At 41.0% G+C, this 16,171-nt stretch overlaps 1 protein-coding gene across 20 annotated transcripts in view; it reads left to right on the forward strand.

The window, feature by feature from the left end:
- Positions 1–16,171, forward strand: part of KALRN (kalirin RhoGEF kinase) — a 641,436-nt gene that overhangs the window by 245,326 nt on the left and 379,939 nt on the right. For all 20 annotated transcript variants that reach the window (XM_032406711.1, XM_032406713.1, XM_032406719.1 and 17 more), the window contains exon 6: positions 1,171–1,293. In XM_032406711.1, coding sequence (XP_032262602.1) covers positions 1,171–1,293 — 123 coding nt within the window. The remainder of the gene's footprint in view (positions 1–1,170; positions 1,294–16,171) is intronic.

The raw sequence follows: 16,171 nt of genomic DNA on the forward strand, positions 1-16,171 counted from the left end.
TATATCACTTAACTGCACTTGAATGATAAAGAGGATTTCTTGGCTCAGATACTAAGGAAGTCCAGAGACAAGGCAGAGATCAGGCAAAACTCAATCAGGGATCTGCCTGTTTCCTGCCATTCTTTTGGCTACACCCTTTCTCTGCTCATGGCTTCACCCTTAAGCTGCCAGCAGAATGGCTGCAACAATTTGAGGCTCAGGGTCACAATGAGAGTATCAGAGGGAGAGAAATTATATCTAAAGAAGTAGGGTTCTGTTTTCCCAGAAGCTTCCAGGCAGGCATCCTCCCATGTTTTATTGTACTGAATCAGATAGCATTCCTATTTCTGAGACAATTCCATTGGCTGGGAAATGTCCTACACTGATTAGCTTAGATCTGGTGTCCTGAGGATGGATAACCCTTAGAGTGACCCCTCCCTTGGAATTGGGGTTCTGGTGAGCTCCCCTTAACGTGTGTGGGCTGCCTGGGAGAGAGGTAGAAGCCTAAACAAACAAACAAAAACAAAAAAACAAGGTACAGAGCTAAGGGGAGGAAAATAGCTCAGTGCCCACTGTGCCAGTCAGAACTCAGCCTAACCTTAAAATCCTCCTCTTCTGGTTCCTGACAGATTATAGCAGAGACCCTGGAATTGGGAGACTACAGAGTTATAAGAAAAGGTGGCTTATTCTAGAGTCGATTCAACAATGTGTGTGGCTGGGCGATGTGATATGGGACAGGGCATGTTAGGGTGCCCTGTTGCTTCCAACAAGGATTTCTCTCTTCTTCTAGTGCAGTAGGGAATGGATTCAGCCTCCAGGTTGTGTCCTCAGCACTTGTCCCTAAAGCAAACATGGGGCCCTTTTGAGGCTTTCTAAATGTTTTTACAAAGGGGAGGTAGATAGGGATAATACAAACAGCTGCTTCTGCCATCTCAGTGATTCTCTTACTCATTTTCTCTTTCTCCCTTAGGCTCTATAGGGTAACACAGAGGCTGATGATACATCCTTATGCTAAAAGTGAGGGCTTTCCTGGGACACCAGGCTGTGGGCCACCCCCACTCTGAGAATGATGACTGGTTCTCACTGAGCACCAGTAGGAGCACTCTTTTTTTCCTTCCAGTAGCTCTGAAAGTTTTGTACTCTTGGACCCATGGCCCTTCTGACTACTGTGTACCTTCTCATCCCCTCTAGATGTTTGACTGGATAAGCCACAACAAGGAGTTATTCCTCCAGAGCCACACGGAGATCGGCGTGAGCTACCAGCATGCCCTAGACCTCCAGACGCAGCACAATCACTTCGCCATGAACTCCATGGTGAGTGGGGGCCTGTTCTCAGCACTGCCTCTGGAGGCAGGACAGTGGGCGTGGGGGAGCGGGGGTGGGGTAGAAGGAGGAGGGAGGGGTAGAAGCAGACTTGAAACCTGAGTAAGAGGGAGGGACTCTGAGCAGGAGGACTCTTTAGCACCCCATGGGGATGTGTGCAGGACATGGGGCCAGCCAGCTGTGCCTATAGCAGATCGTGGCCCATTTCTGCCTCCGGACTCTGCTTTACTTGGTGAAAGGAAGGTGCTGGGGTTGTAGGAAGCATTTGCTCAGCACAGGACGATAAGGGATAGTTGCCGGTTCCACTCTGCTGATTTAACCAACATCTTTTGGTCCCTAGCACATGTGAGTCACTGAGCTGGGATGGAGAAGGACCTCAGGCTCACTGGAAATGTTTCATTGGAAATAGTTGAGTGAATCAGGGCTGTTTATACTGGAGAAGGGGAGCCTTAAGGGACATGCAGTTGCTGCCTTTAGATATTGGAAGGGCTGCCTTTGGAGAGAGAAGGCTAGAATTGCTTTGTGTCGGTCTAGGAGGGACCGTCTAGGGGAGTGCACTTGGAGGGGGAGGCAAGATGGCTCAGGGAGATGGGATGCATTGGGGGTTAGTGAAGTCCCCAGGTTCAAGAGTGTTCAAGTGGACACTGAATTCACAGGAATATTTGCTAGCTGTGTGGTCATAGGGAATTTACTTCTCTGGCCTTCAGTTTCTTCACTCATAAAATGGAAATAATAGCTACCTTCTAAGGTTGTTGTGAGGATCCCATGAGTCAATTATAAGTCAGTTGGAGTTGTGCCTGGTACATAGTAGATTATCAGTTAATATTGGTGTGATAATGGTAGTGATGATGGTGATATAGAAGTCTAGTCCAGATAAAACCTGTGACCCCTTGTAAACCTAACACTTTGGGATACTGTTTTTCCATATGGTTGCCCCAAGACTTTTTTTCAAAATCTTCTCTGCCCTTAGAACCTGCTGTATTGAGATGCCTGTAGCCTAATTATGCCTCAACTTACCTCCCTCTGTTTTTCTGCCTACTCGTTTTACTTGTGCTCCTTGTCCAAAAGAATAGTTCCACCATCCCCCATATATCTGAACACCAAAGACACCTTCTTATTTGAACCAGTGGTGCTGAGAGGGGGACAAGTGTTAGAAAAATGTAAACATGGAGAATCACAGAGGCCAAAAAGCAAGAGAATTTCATTTTCTACCAGGTTGTTTTAAATACAGTATGTACTAGACTTCATGTACTGAAGAAGAAACAAATTTGGCCTTAAGTTGTTCGGTATCTAGTTGGGGCAATAACCCAATCGTGGTGCAGCTTGATACGTGCAGTGATAGAGAAACGCTGAGTTAACTGAGAACCCTAATATCTCAGTGGTTTAAAGCAGCAGGGATTTATTTCTTGGGCCTATCACGTGCCCGTCACTGGCTGGTAGAAGTTCTGCTCATCACTGGCACCCAGGACTCAGGCTGACCAAGCAGCTGCTGCTTCAGATGCTGCTGGTTGCCCCATACAGGCTGGCTCTGAAGCCTCCACTTAGAGGAGTGACACATGCCACATTCACTCACACCTCATTAGCTGACGCCAGGCATACGGCCACATCGAACTTGCTGGGTGGAGATATATGGTCCTACCATGTGCTGGGGAGGAGAACGTAGGGCATCTGTGAATAGCCCTGATGACTAGGCCAGGGAACCGTAGCAGGGTGGAAGGTAGAGACGAGCATCACGAAATTAGCAGAGAAAGCTAACTGTGGCCGCAGAATAGAAGGTTGTGGGACCAGGCAGGGAAAAGATCAACATGATTTTGTTATCAGTTTTTGCCTACAACAGACTTGTGTCTTCATCTAAATGTAAAGACTCATTTCCTTCCACCCAGTCTCCTATAATTATGTCTCATCCCTGGCTCACTTTAGTCGCAGAGAAGCAAAGCAATTGATCACAGGTGATTAAGAATGTGAACTCAAATCTAGTCAAGTTTGATTATCTGGGTACCTTGTGGACTTTCCCTGGTGCATTTGACAAATTCTGTGTCAGATTCTTCATGTCACCCAACTGCTTGGCCCTAAGACAGACAGACTCATTTTAATAAGAAGCGAAGACAAACATAATTAGGGAGGTAAGTCTGCCACGAAGCCCCTCAAAACAATGAACTACAAAGCTAAATAGAGCCGTTGGCTTTGAATTATCCACACCACTGCTCCTCTCTGTTAATATGGATCGCTGAGAGTTAATGGCACAACAAAAACCTTCCTCCTGACAAATTTACTTTTGAAGTTTTCATTTTCAGGACAAAAAACAAGGGAGGAACTTTACTGAAGGGAAACATCTTGTGGAGCTGGGAGAGAGAGAAGAGGAGATTTAATATACAATATACAATAGCCAGTTAGCTTGTTCAGCGCATCTCGTAGTCTCCCATGGCCAACTGTGAAGGCATGTCGCTCGCAGAGGCCTCCTTGCACTGATTAGGCTGGCTCTCCTCTCTGGCTGGAGGGCGAGGCAAGGGAAACCCCAGGGTTGTTTGATCAAATTGCCTGGGCTCTGTGTCTTTGTTAACCAGTAGGTTTACAGGTTTGTTATTAAAAGCAACTCCCACAAAGAGGGATGTCAGCATCCCAAACAGGTGAAAGGAGGGAATTACAGACTCCTTTTCTCTGGCCTGAGTGATGGATGTTGCTGCCAAGAAACAGATGAATGCAAGCAGCTACTGCTGGAGCCCAGTGACTATAGAATGATCCGCTACTCAGGGCAAGTGGGGATGTGGATTGTTCTGTAAATTCACTGAGGCATTTCTGTTTCTGTTCTTGGAAATTATATACCCACCTATACATACACCCACAAATCTGTCCATGTAAATGTACCTGTAGCGTGCTTTGTTTCAGGTTATAGGTAAGTTCTTTTGGTATTCATTGCTGAAATAGGCCAGTGATTCCATTCCATACCTTTTGGGGAGGTCACAGACCCCTTGAAATCTAATGAAGCTTGTGAGTCCTCTCCTCAGAGTAATATGTAAATGAACACATTTTTTTTTTTAAGATAATTTCAGGGGATTCAAGAGTATCCTAAAGCCTATCAATCAACCGCCCCGGTTTAAGATCTTAAGAACTTCATGATTTCTTCATGTATTCATTCCACAAATAATTAAGGATCAGATATTGTGCTGGATGTTGGGCATATGGTGGTGAATAAAAGAGAGATGGTCTGCTCCATGGAGAGTCCAGTGGAGAGACAGATGTTTAATAAATAATCTCACAAATAAATATATAATTATAAACCAATAAGTGTTATGTTGGAAGAGTAAGGTATGCTATGATAGAGTATAATAAAAGGAACTCAATTTAAATGGGGAGTCAGGTACATTTTTAATTGATAGTCAACCCTGACTTAAAGCTCATTGTTCTTTTATTGATAGTAATTAACAGTCTGTGAATTAACTCTATGATGGATCAAAGAACTTATAATTAAAGAATTCCTAGGTATATTGTTTTATAAATAAAATTAATCAACTTGTAATTTATCTGGTTTTTAAGTTTTGTTTTCATGTGTCTAATTTTATATGCTGGTTAAAGACCCAACTCCAGCTGAGGTGACCACTACTGAGAAATAATTGCATATCATTAAATCATGGAAGAAAAGCCAGAAATTTCCTAAGTTCTATCAGTGAATTGGTACCAATAAAGGCCATCAATTATTAGCACAACAAGAGTGTGGGAGTGATACCCTACAGAGTAAAAGTATATGAGCAACTCTGAAAGAAAAAGGTTAAAATTGGTTGATCTTTGGATTTTTGCCATAGCATGTTTTTTTTTTTTTTTTTTTTTTTTACAATTCCCACTGGGAAATTCTAGTTTTTTGATCTTCAAAATAACAACAGCAATGATAATGATAATAATAATACTAATAATAATATCATCCTACCTACTAAACCTAGTAGGAAAATATTCTCAGGCTTCTTACAGTGCCACAGAAAGCCAGGTTTCTTGAGCTCTCGGAGGCCCTTCTCTTGCTTAATTGTGCCTGTTGTTGTGGAATCTCTTCTCACAAATTCTCTTTCCTCTGAGTGTGCTCTTCTCTGATGGGAGTGTGGACAGATGGAAGTAGGGCTGAGCTGTAATATGCAATGTAACAATCATGTAGCCATCCATGTTCTATTTCTTCATGAAAAAGACACAGGAGTAAATCCAAATGTAATGCAGTCTTATTTACAATTCTAATTAGATGGTTCTTTGGGAAAAAAATTAATTGCTAATGGCTTCTTTCTAGAGTTCTAAAATATGAAATGGTGTTCATTTTCTATTATTATGACTGTGAGGATTCACATTAGTGATAACCATGTGCAGCTGGGTGGTAGGAATCCTTTCTGCTATAGCATGTTTGATAGCTGCTTTAATCCTATTAATTTGTTCACCAGAGGCACATATTGCCATTTGTGTGTAAATCAGACCAATTGCAGCAAAGACTGTGGTGTCCTTTCTCTTTGTTTTGAGGGAAAATTACAAATGGTAGCACCAAGGAAAAGTCAAATCTGGTACAAGAGAAATAAAGATCCTGAGGCAGATCTCCTGACCCCAATTTGAGAAGCCTTGCTCTGGGGTCATCTGTCATCTTTGATGCTTGGCATTCCCAAACCATGATTCTGTAGCACTTTCCCAGCCCCAAACACAGAGCACTTTTTATAATAACAATGTTTCTAGATTTCAGTGTAAACACACATACACACACACTATTGTGGTGTTTAAATAGCCAGTATTTGATCCTGCCATAGCTGCAAAGCACCTTAGTAAACATAGAACCTGTTTAAAGAAGAAAAAGATGAAGAAGAAGAAGAAGAGGAGGAGGAGGAGGAGAAGGAGAAGGAAGAAAAAGAAATCTATCTTATCTGGTGTGCATTTGTCTTTATAGTACAATTTTTTTCAAAGAATCACATAGTGAGGGGTGCCTGGGTGGCTCAGTTGGCTGGGCATCCAACTCTTAATTTTGGCTCAGGTCATGATCTCAGGGTCCTGGGATTGAGCCCCACATGGGGCTTTGTGCTCAGTGGGGAGTTTGCTTGAGGATATTCTCTCTCCCTCTGCCCCTCCCACAACTTGCACAAGCTCTCTCTCTCTCAAATAAATTAATATTAAAAAAGAATCATGTAGTGAGCTTGCTAAAAATGCATATTTCTTTTGGCTCCCACCCTAGTCATAGACAATCATAATCTCTGGAGGATGGGGCCCTAGGAACTTGCATTTTTAACAAGTTCCCCCAGGTGATTTATATGCACATTGAAGTTAGAGGACTGTTGTTCTGTGGAATCTATAAGTATGAAACAGTCACTCCCTAAAATAAAACATCAAAGGTCTGAAAGACAGTCCACTTACAGCATGATAACATGAGAAGCTCCACAGACCCACTCTCCTGGGAAACTGGTAAAAATTATTTAATTTAATTTAATTATTTTGGGGGGGAAATTATTTTACAACACTATTTAAAGTCTCTGGAAATGGTCCTAAGTGCATTCAGCAAATGAAGAAATGTTTATTCAAGAAAATCTACTAAAACTCAATAAGAACATTGAGTCTGTGGTATTTGAACCAAGACCCACTCTCTCCCTTTCCCTTCCCAGTTCAGTAAGATGAAATTGCCCTCCAAACTGGTGCAACCAAGAACACAGGGCCCCCAACTCCCAGTTGAAGGACTGTCATCACTGGACATTTCTTATCCTGTCCCAAGCTACCTGTTGCTGAAGCTAAGTTCTGGGTGAGTGTGGCCAAGCAGGGGGAATGCCTTCTTCTGCCTAGCTCCTACTCATGGAACAGAGGCTCTACCATAGGTGCAACACTGCTGAGAGTCCTAGGGCCCCAATCTCCCTTTCCACAGCTTGTAAGGCAGAGGTTCCATGCTGGGAGAGGCAAACTGAAGCCTGAGGCTACTCATCCTATTCACTGACTTCTCAGCTGCTAAAGTTGGGGGGTGGGGTGTCACTCAGGAAGTACACCATTGTCCCTAACTCCAGCCCCAGAGCCATGGCTCAGAGATTTTCCCTGTGGGTGGAAGCATTAGAACTAAAACAGAGAGCTCCAAGTCTTTTCCCAAGGGAACTGACCTCATTTGCAACAGAAAGTGGAGAAGTTTAAGCCAACAGCAGTCTCAAACATACCCTTAAGGAGATTCTGGTGAAAAGCAATTGGGAGAAGATTGGTAGAGTCATTGGAGATACAGGATAAATAGTAGGCAGGCTAGTTTGCTAGAGAGAACTGGGGAAAGAGACCTTTTGGATACAGAACAAATCTCAAACACAGACCTCACAGATTCTCCCTTCAGAGGAGACTAAATTTGGTTGGATAGGTCTGTGGAGCATTTTTATGCCCCAGGACATTGTCAAAAATAATAGAATAATCACCTGGCAATTAGTGGAATTCAATAGCTACAAGTGGTCAGAGAAAATTAAAGAGAGCACTACCAAGACCACTGTCATCCCAGGGTGACCATGGGAATACCCAAGGCAGTACCACCTGGGGAACAACATCTGAGGTCACCCACTGTGGGAGCTGAAGTGGAAATAGTCTTCACTAAAATAGTCCAGCCAGTCACAAAACAAATAAACAAATAACAATAACAAGCCCCAGAAGTAGGAGATTAGGACCCAGAGTGCTATAATGTATTATCTAAAATGTCCAGTTTCCCCCCCAAAATTATAAGACATGCAAAGGAACAAAAAAATATAACCAGGAAAAAAAGAAAAAAAAAAAAAAACACACACAGATAAAAAGCATACACTGGAAAGAGCAAGCAACAGAAATTGCTGGTGAGAGTGACCAGATGTCAGATTTAACAAAAATTTCAAAGTATCCATTATAAATGTTTTTTTAATGAAACTGATAAATTATTGAACACTACATCTGAAACTAATGATGTACTATAAGTTGGCTAATTGATCTTACATAAAAAAATGAAGCTAAAGGAAACAATGATTGAAGAAGTAAAGGAAGGTTTGATGATAATGTCTCCTTAAACAGAGTGAAGAGTTGGAAATTATAAAAGTGAACCAAAAGGAAATTCTGGAGTTGAAAAATACAATTACTGAAATGAAAAATTCACTAGAAAAGCTCACCAGTAGATTTGAACTGTCAGAAGAAAGAATTAGCAACCTTGAAAATAGATCAATATAAATTATATAATCTGAAGAATAGAGAGAAAAGGAATGAAAAAAACCAGGACCTCAGAAAAATACGGTATAACAGTAAGTATACCAACATATGCATAATGGGAGTACTAGAAGGAGAGGAGAGAGAGAATAGAATAAAAAATATTAAAGAAATAATGGCTAAAATCTTCCGAAATTCATTAACAAACATTACACAGCCAGGAAGCTTAGGAAGCTCTAAGTCAGATAACTGCAAAGAGACCTACAAACAGACACATCATAGTAAAAATACTGAAAGCAGGAGCACCTGGATGGCTCAGTTGGTTAAGCATCCAACTCTTGATTTCAGCTCACGTCATGGTCTCAGTGTCCTGAGATCAAGCCCCATGTGGGTCTCCACACTGGGCGTGGAGCTTAAGATTCTCTCTCTCTCCCTCTCTCTCTCTCTCTCTCTCTCCTCCCTCTCCTTCTGCCCCTCCCCCCTCTAAAAAATACTGAAAGCAAAGACAAAGAGAAAACCTTGAAAGCAGCATAAGAAAACGGACTTGTCACAAGGGAATTCCAATAAGTTTAATAGCTGATTTCTTATCAGAAACAATGGAGGCCAGAAGAAGTGAGATAATATATTCAAAGTGCTCAAAGGAAAATACTGTCAACCAAGAATCCTACATCCAGCAAAGCTAGCCTTCATAATGAAGGTGAAATAAAGATATCCTCAGCTAAACAAGTACTGAGAAAAGTTGTTGCCAGCAGACACACTTTATGAGAAATTATAAAAGAAGACCCTAAACAGTAATTTGAATCCACACAAAAAGACAAAGAGTACCAGTAAGGGTAATTATGTAACTATAAAAGACAATATAATGCATATTTCTTTTTCTCTTAGTTGATTTAAAAATTAATTGTATAAAATGTGTATAATGTGCTGTTGGGCCTGTAACATACAGAAATATATGTGCCAGTAAAGCACAAGCGGTGAGTGGAAACAAAGCTGTATTGGAATAAGGAAATTACTTCATATGGTAACTTGAATCCACAAGAGCAAATGAAAAGATCCAAAAATGATAAATAAGGACGTTAATATAACAAAAGCTATAAATATATACTTATTCTTTTTTCTTGTTCCTGCTTCTTTAAAAGACATGTGTAAAATAGATAATATAACAATCTAACTTTAAGTTTGTAGCATTTATAGGTGTAATGTATATAATAATAATATCACAGAAAGGAAGGAAGGGAATAAAGCAGTATAGGAGTAACATTTTTACTCACTGGAATTAATTACATCTGAAGCTGATTCTGATAAGGGAAGATGTGTATGGTAAGCTCTAGAGCAGTGGTTAAGAAAATAACTCAGAAAATATAGTGAAAAAAATCAGTAAAGATGTTAAAATGCTACATTATAAAATATTCACCTAATGCAAAAGAAAGCAGTAGAGGAAGAATAAAGGTATAAAAAATGTGATGTAGATTAATAGTAAAATGGCAGACATAAATCCAACTATATCAATAATGACATTAAATGTGAAAGGCTTAAACACTTTAATCAAAGGTAGAGATTGTCAGCCTGAATTTAAGAAAAAGAAACAACAACAAGATCCAACTGTAGATTGTCTATAGGAGACATACTTCAGATTCAAAGATTATAATACATTGGAAGTAAATGGTTGGAAAAAGATGTATTATGCAAACAGCAACCACAAGAAAGCCAGAGTGGCTGCATTAATAACAGACTTTTAAGTAGACTTTAGAACAAAAAATGTTACTAATTTTGTAATGATAAAATTATGGGTCATTCCTTTAGGAAGGTATAACAATTATCTAAACATATATTTACCTAACAACAGAGCACCAAAATACTAGAAATGAAACCAACAGAAATGAAGGGAGAATACAATCCTACAATAATAGAGACTTTGACACTCTCACTTTTAATAATGGACAGAACAACTAAGCAGAAGATCAGCAAGAAAATAGAAAACTTGAAGCAAGGAAATAGAGACTATAAACCAAATTAACCTAACAGACATCATGGAATACTCCATCCAACAACAGCAGACCATACATGTTTCCCAAGGGTATATGAAAATTGTCCGGGATAGATCATGTGCTAGGTCATAAAACAAACCTCAATAAATAGAAAGGATAAAAATAATATAATTCTGACCACAATGGAATAAAATTAGAAATCAACAACAGAAAGAAATTTGGGAAATTTGCAAATATGTGGAAATTAAATAACATACTCCTAAGTACACAATGAGTCAAAGAAGAAATAAAAAAGAAATTGGAGTGGCTATTGGGTGGCTCAGTCAGTTAAGTGTCCAACTCTCGATTTCAGCTTCGGTCATGAACTCGGGTTTGTGAGATCGAGCCCCATATTGGGCTCCGCACTGGGTGTGGGCCCTGCTTGGGATTCTCTCTCTCCCTCTGCCTCTCCCCACTGCTCACACACTCTCTTTGTCCCTCTAAAAAAAGAAATACCATGAAACCAAAACTAGACAAAAACATCACTCAAGAAAAGAAAGGTACAGACCCATATTGCTTATGAGTATGGATGCAAAAATTTCCAATGAAATACCAGCAAACTAAATACAGCAACATATAGAAAGAATTGTATACCATGACCAATGGGAATTATTCCAGGATTGTGAGGTTGGTTTAACATCAGTAGAGTAAAAAACAAAAACCACATGATAATCTCAGTAGACTTAGAAAAAGGATTTAACAAAATCCAACACCTTTTCATAATAAAAGCAACTAAATTGGAATAGAAGAGAACTTTCTCAACCTGTTAAAGGACTGCTATCTGTGAAAAACCAACAGCTAATATCATACTTAATGATTAAAGACTGGATACGTTCCACCTAAGATTGGGAACAAGACAAAGATGTTTGCTCTTGTCACTTTCTATTCAATACTGGAGGTTCTAGCCAGGGCAATTATTCAGGAAAAAGAAAAGGCATCCAAACTAGAAAGGAAGAAGTAAAACTATCTCTATTCTTAGATAACATGACCTTGCATAAGGAAAATCCTAAGCCATCCACTAAAAAACTATTAGAAGTAGTAAATGAGTTCAGTAAGGTTGCAGGATACAGAATCAATATACAAAAATCAATTGTATTCCTACATACTTAAAATGAACAATCTGAAAATGAAATTAAGAAAACCATTTCATTTACAATAGCTTCAAGAAGAATAAAATACTTGGGAAACTTTTAACAAAAGAGGTGTACTACTTGTACTCTGAAAACCACAAAAACATTGTTGAAAGAAATTAAAGAGCTAAATAAAGGGAAAACATCTCATATTCATGGATTGAAAGACTTTATTGTTAAAATGGCAATCAGTCTACAGATTCAGCACATTTCTATCAGAATCCCAGCTGGCCTGTAGAAGCTGATTCTCAAATTCACATGGAATTACAAGAGACCCAGAATAGCCAAAACAGTCTTGAAAAAGTGGGAGGACTCCTATTTCCTGACTTCAGAACTTTCCACAAAGCAATAGTAATCAAGACAGTATGGTACCAGCATGGGATAGACATATAGATCAATGGAACAGAATTGAGAGTCTATAAATAAACCCGTATGTCTGTGGTCAGCTGAGTTTTGACAAAGGTACCAAGACCATTCAATTTGGAAAGAATAGTTTTTTCAACAAATGGTGCTGGGACAACTGGATAGCCCCATGCAAAAGAATGAAGTTGGACCCTTTCCTCACATTAAATTAAAAACAAATAAATTGGACTTCATCAAAATTAAAAAAATTTGTGCTTCAAAAGATATAATCCAGGAAGTGAAAAGATAACCCACAGAATGGAGAAAGTGTTTGCAAACCATTTATCTGATAAGGGACTTGTATATAGAATATATAAGGAATTCTTACAACTCAATAAGAAAAGACAACCTAGTTAAAAAATGAACAAAGGAGTGGTACCTGGCTGGCTCAGTCAGTAGAGTATACAACTCTTGATCTTGGAGTCATAAGTTCAAGCCTCATGCTGGGCGTAGAGCTTCCTTAAAAAAAAAAAAAAATGGACAAAGGATCAGTTTAGACATGTCTTCAAAGAAGATACACAGATGGTCAATAAGTACATGAAAAGATGCTTGACATTGATAGTCATCTGGGAAATGCAAATCAAAACCACAGTGAGATATCATTTTACACCCATTAGAATGCTTATAATCAAAAAGTCAGATAATAACAAATGTTGGCAAGGACATTGAGAAATCCAAACCCTCTTACACTCCTTCATACACTGAAGGAGTGTAACATGGTGTGACCACTTTGGAATATAGTTTGGCAGTTCCTCAAACAGTTAAACATAGAGTCACCATATGTCCCAGTGATTCAATTCCTATGTATATACCCAAGAGAAATGAAAACATATGTTCACACAGAATGTCCATACATTGTACACAAGTGTTTATAGAAACATTATTCATAATAACCAAAAGGTGGAAATAACCCAAATTGTCCATCAACTGATGAATGGATAAGCAAAATATGGTATATGCATATAACGGAATATTATTTGCCCATAAAAAGGAATGAAGTGCTGATACATACTTGTTGGATAAATAAGGATATTAAGCATGCCACAGCATCTGTTGCCAACCTGGAACAGTTTGGGTAGCAAGGATGCAGAACTGGTAAGGCAGGGCCTTCACTTCTGCAGGAGCCCTATAGGACATGACTCTAGCAGAAGCTGAACAACCCTTGGAAGGGAGGGGGTGAAAGCAATGGGTTCCATCACGAGTGGGCCTGGGAGCCAGGCTGCTTACAAGGTCCTCAGGTGATGCATACTAAATTCCAGAAACGAGTGGACTGGATGATCTTTCACATTCCACCTGACCTTGAGCATCTTTTTTTCTGAGGTTCTAATCCTAAAGGTGGAGGTAAAGCAACTAAAATGTGTCCCTCCCTGACGAGAATGAATGTGATCCTATGTTTGCTGTCAACACTGGGATTCCTAAGGCAGGGCTTCTGAGGAAACCTATACTTGTAAAATATTGCACATATCACCAGCCAGACCTATTCTTACAAATCAAGTTGAACAGGATGCAGTGTTTGTATCTCCACAAACATCCATGTGGGTGGAATTTTGTTTTTCTTCCAACTCAGTAGGAGGATTAGATTTTATTTTCTGATCTGCTCCGTATCCATTTATGAATCCTTGCTCTTGGCACCATTGTCAGCGTTAAACTTGTCCTAAGGAAAGAGGAGGATGCTTTGGAAGGGGGCGGTGGGGCAACTGGTGCACGTGGCTAAAGCAGCAGTCCTCACCCTGGCTGCCCACTGTAGTCCCCTGGGGAAGTTTGGAAAAAAACCCATCTGGACCCCACTGTCCTAGACTCTGATTTAACTGTGCTGGAGTAGAGCCCAGGAAATAGGTACAAGGTTGAGAACCAGATTGAGAATCACTGGCTCTAGGTGAAGAGATAAAGCAACTGACAATAGCCAGGGGTCAAACTCAAAAACTACTGGATAATGAGCCTGTGGAACTGGAGGTGAAGACTTCTCTTCAATGTCAGAAGGATCCAGAGAGGAGTATCTGTCTTTACTCCCTGCTCCTAGCTCCCCACCCCAACCTTTCTAGGTGCCCTATTCGCCTTTGCCCACTGGTCTCGAATCAGCTATGTTTGGGGGATTGGCTTCAATTCAACAGAAAAACCTAGGGAAGCTCCTTGGCTGCCTGCAACTGAGGCTTTCTCGGCCTTGTCCTGATGCACAATGCTGGCTCTTCTCACCAGTAGCCCATCAACTGGGTCCCTTCTAAAAACCTGCTCTGAGCTGATCCACAGGGCCTGGCTGACCACTCAGATTTCTGACTTGTGGCTGGCACTGGCCTGGTTCAACCTTCTCTCTTAACCATAAACCCCCTGGGCCCCAGACTTCCCTCTTCTTCCTCACTCCTGATTCTCTGCCCACAGCCCTGGTACCTCTTTTCTGGCTTCAATCCACTGCTCTCTAAGGCCTTCTGTCATCATGTTCCTTGCCCTCAGGTTATTTGCTGGGCCCTCTTGGTGTGTACCCCTTGAGCCTTGTGGCTCAGTTTACCCACACACTCTTACATATTCACATGCAGCCACTGCCTGCTCTCTGACAGGTCTGCAGCTGCCAAAGAGTTAATTTGTCTGAAATTCAGCCAAAGCTGACTCATGCCTCTTCTTTGAGGTCTCCTGGGGCCAAATGAAAAGCATGAAATGGTCTATGAAACCTAGCACATCAGATGAGATAATATACACAGAAGGGCTTAAACTGTAAAGCATGACACAAATATAAAATATTGATAATAATATGCAGCAGTAACGTTGCATATGCCATTCTGGGGCATGAGTGGTAGCCAGCCAGGAGTACCAGATAAGGGACAGAGACTGATCAAGGACATACAGACAAGTTTGAGAACTGAGAGTTCAGGACCAGGTAGGCATATGGGAAGGGAACATTACAAAAAGCAGAGGTCGGAGTGCCTGACACAGCCAGAGGCCCACAAATGAGCAAGAGCTAAAAGATTTCCATCAGTAAGTCCTTTTGGCTCTACCCTCAACATATATCCAGAATCTGGCCACTTGTTACCACCTCCACGGCCACCACCCTGGTCCAAGCTGCCATCAGTCCTGCCTGGACTATTATTGTAGCTCCTACCTGGTCTTCCTGCTCCTACCTTTGTTCCCTTATGGTCCATTCTCAACACAATGCCCCTGAATGTTCTTGCCAAGAGTAGGACATATCATATTGTGTCACTCCTTTACTCAAAAATGCTTTAATGTCTTCCTATCCTTCTCAGGATACAAGCTGACGTCCCCTACCGTGGCTTACAAGGCTCTACATGGTCTGGACCCCAGTTACCTCTCAGATCTCAGCCTCTACCACCTACTCATCTGCTCCAGTCACCCTGGGCTTCTTGCTGTTTCTTGAACCCGTCAAGGGCATTCTTGCCTTGTGGTCTTTGCCCCTGCTGTCCCCTCTACCTTGGAGCTTCTTCCTGCCTGCAGCCACATGTTTACTCCCTCACTTCATTCAGGGATAAGCTCAGGTCTCATTCCTGACTTCAGGGGTCAGCCTGCCATGACTTCTCTATTTTAAGTAGTGTTTCCCAGGCCCATCACATACTACGCTTTTCTCAGCTATATTTTATACAGAACTGAAATAAGAAAGATATAATAAATAGTTATTAATTTATTGTCTGACTCTTCTACTAAAATGTAAGCTCCATGTGCATAGGAATTTTGTCTGTCTTATTCCCTGTTTACACAGTGTCTTGCATTGTTGAATGCATAGTTGAATAAGACAGCAGATGTAAACTCCAGCAATAAGGCAAGACATCGATAAAAGGAGCAAAGAGTTGCCTTAATCTTGAGCTTTCCAGAGGTTCTGCTGAGACAGGGACCTGTTCCTCAGGGTGACTGGCCTTGGGTTTTCAAGTGAAGATTATTGCTCCAAGGAGGGAGAGGACAAGAGACTCCTGCCCATTCTAGAGTTGGGCTATTCTGGGACGTTCAAGGACAAGTCAAGGGCCCCAAAGGGGAGACTTCAGAGATGTAGAAATTTTTATTGAATTCTCTCTCCAGGAGCCCTACTTCTCTGAGATGGGAGTCTTTGAATCTTTGGGAGAAACTTCTCTTCATCATCTCCCCTCTCCCTTTAGGGACATCCTTGGCCAGCCCAACTGCTTTCACATCTATGGCAAAGTAAAACAGCGTGGTGGAAAGAGCTTGGGCACTAGGTGC

The sequence above is a fragment of the Phoca vitulina genome, unplaced genomic scaffold, assembly GCF_004348235.1.
Source record: "Phoca vitulina isolate PV1807 unplaced genomic scaffold, GSC_HSeal_1.0 scaffold8, whole genome shotgun sequence".
NCBI classification, from domain to species: Eukaryota; Metazoa; Chordata; class Mammalia; order Carnivora; family Phocidae; genus Phoca; species Phoca vitulina.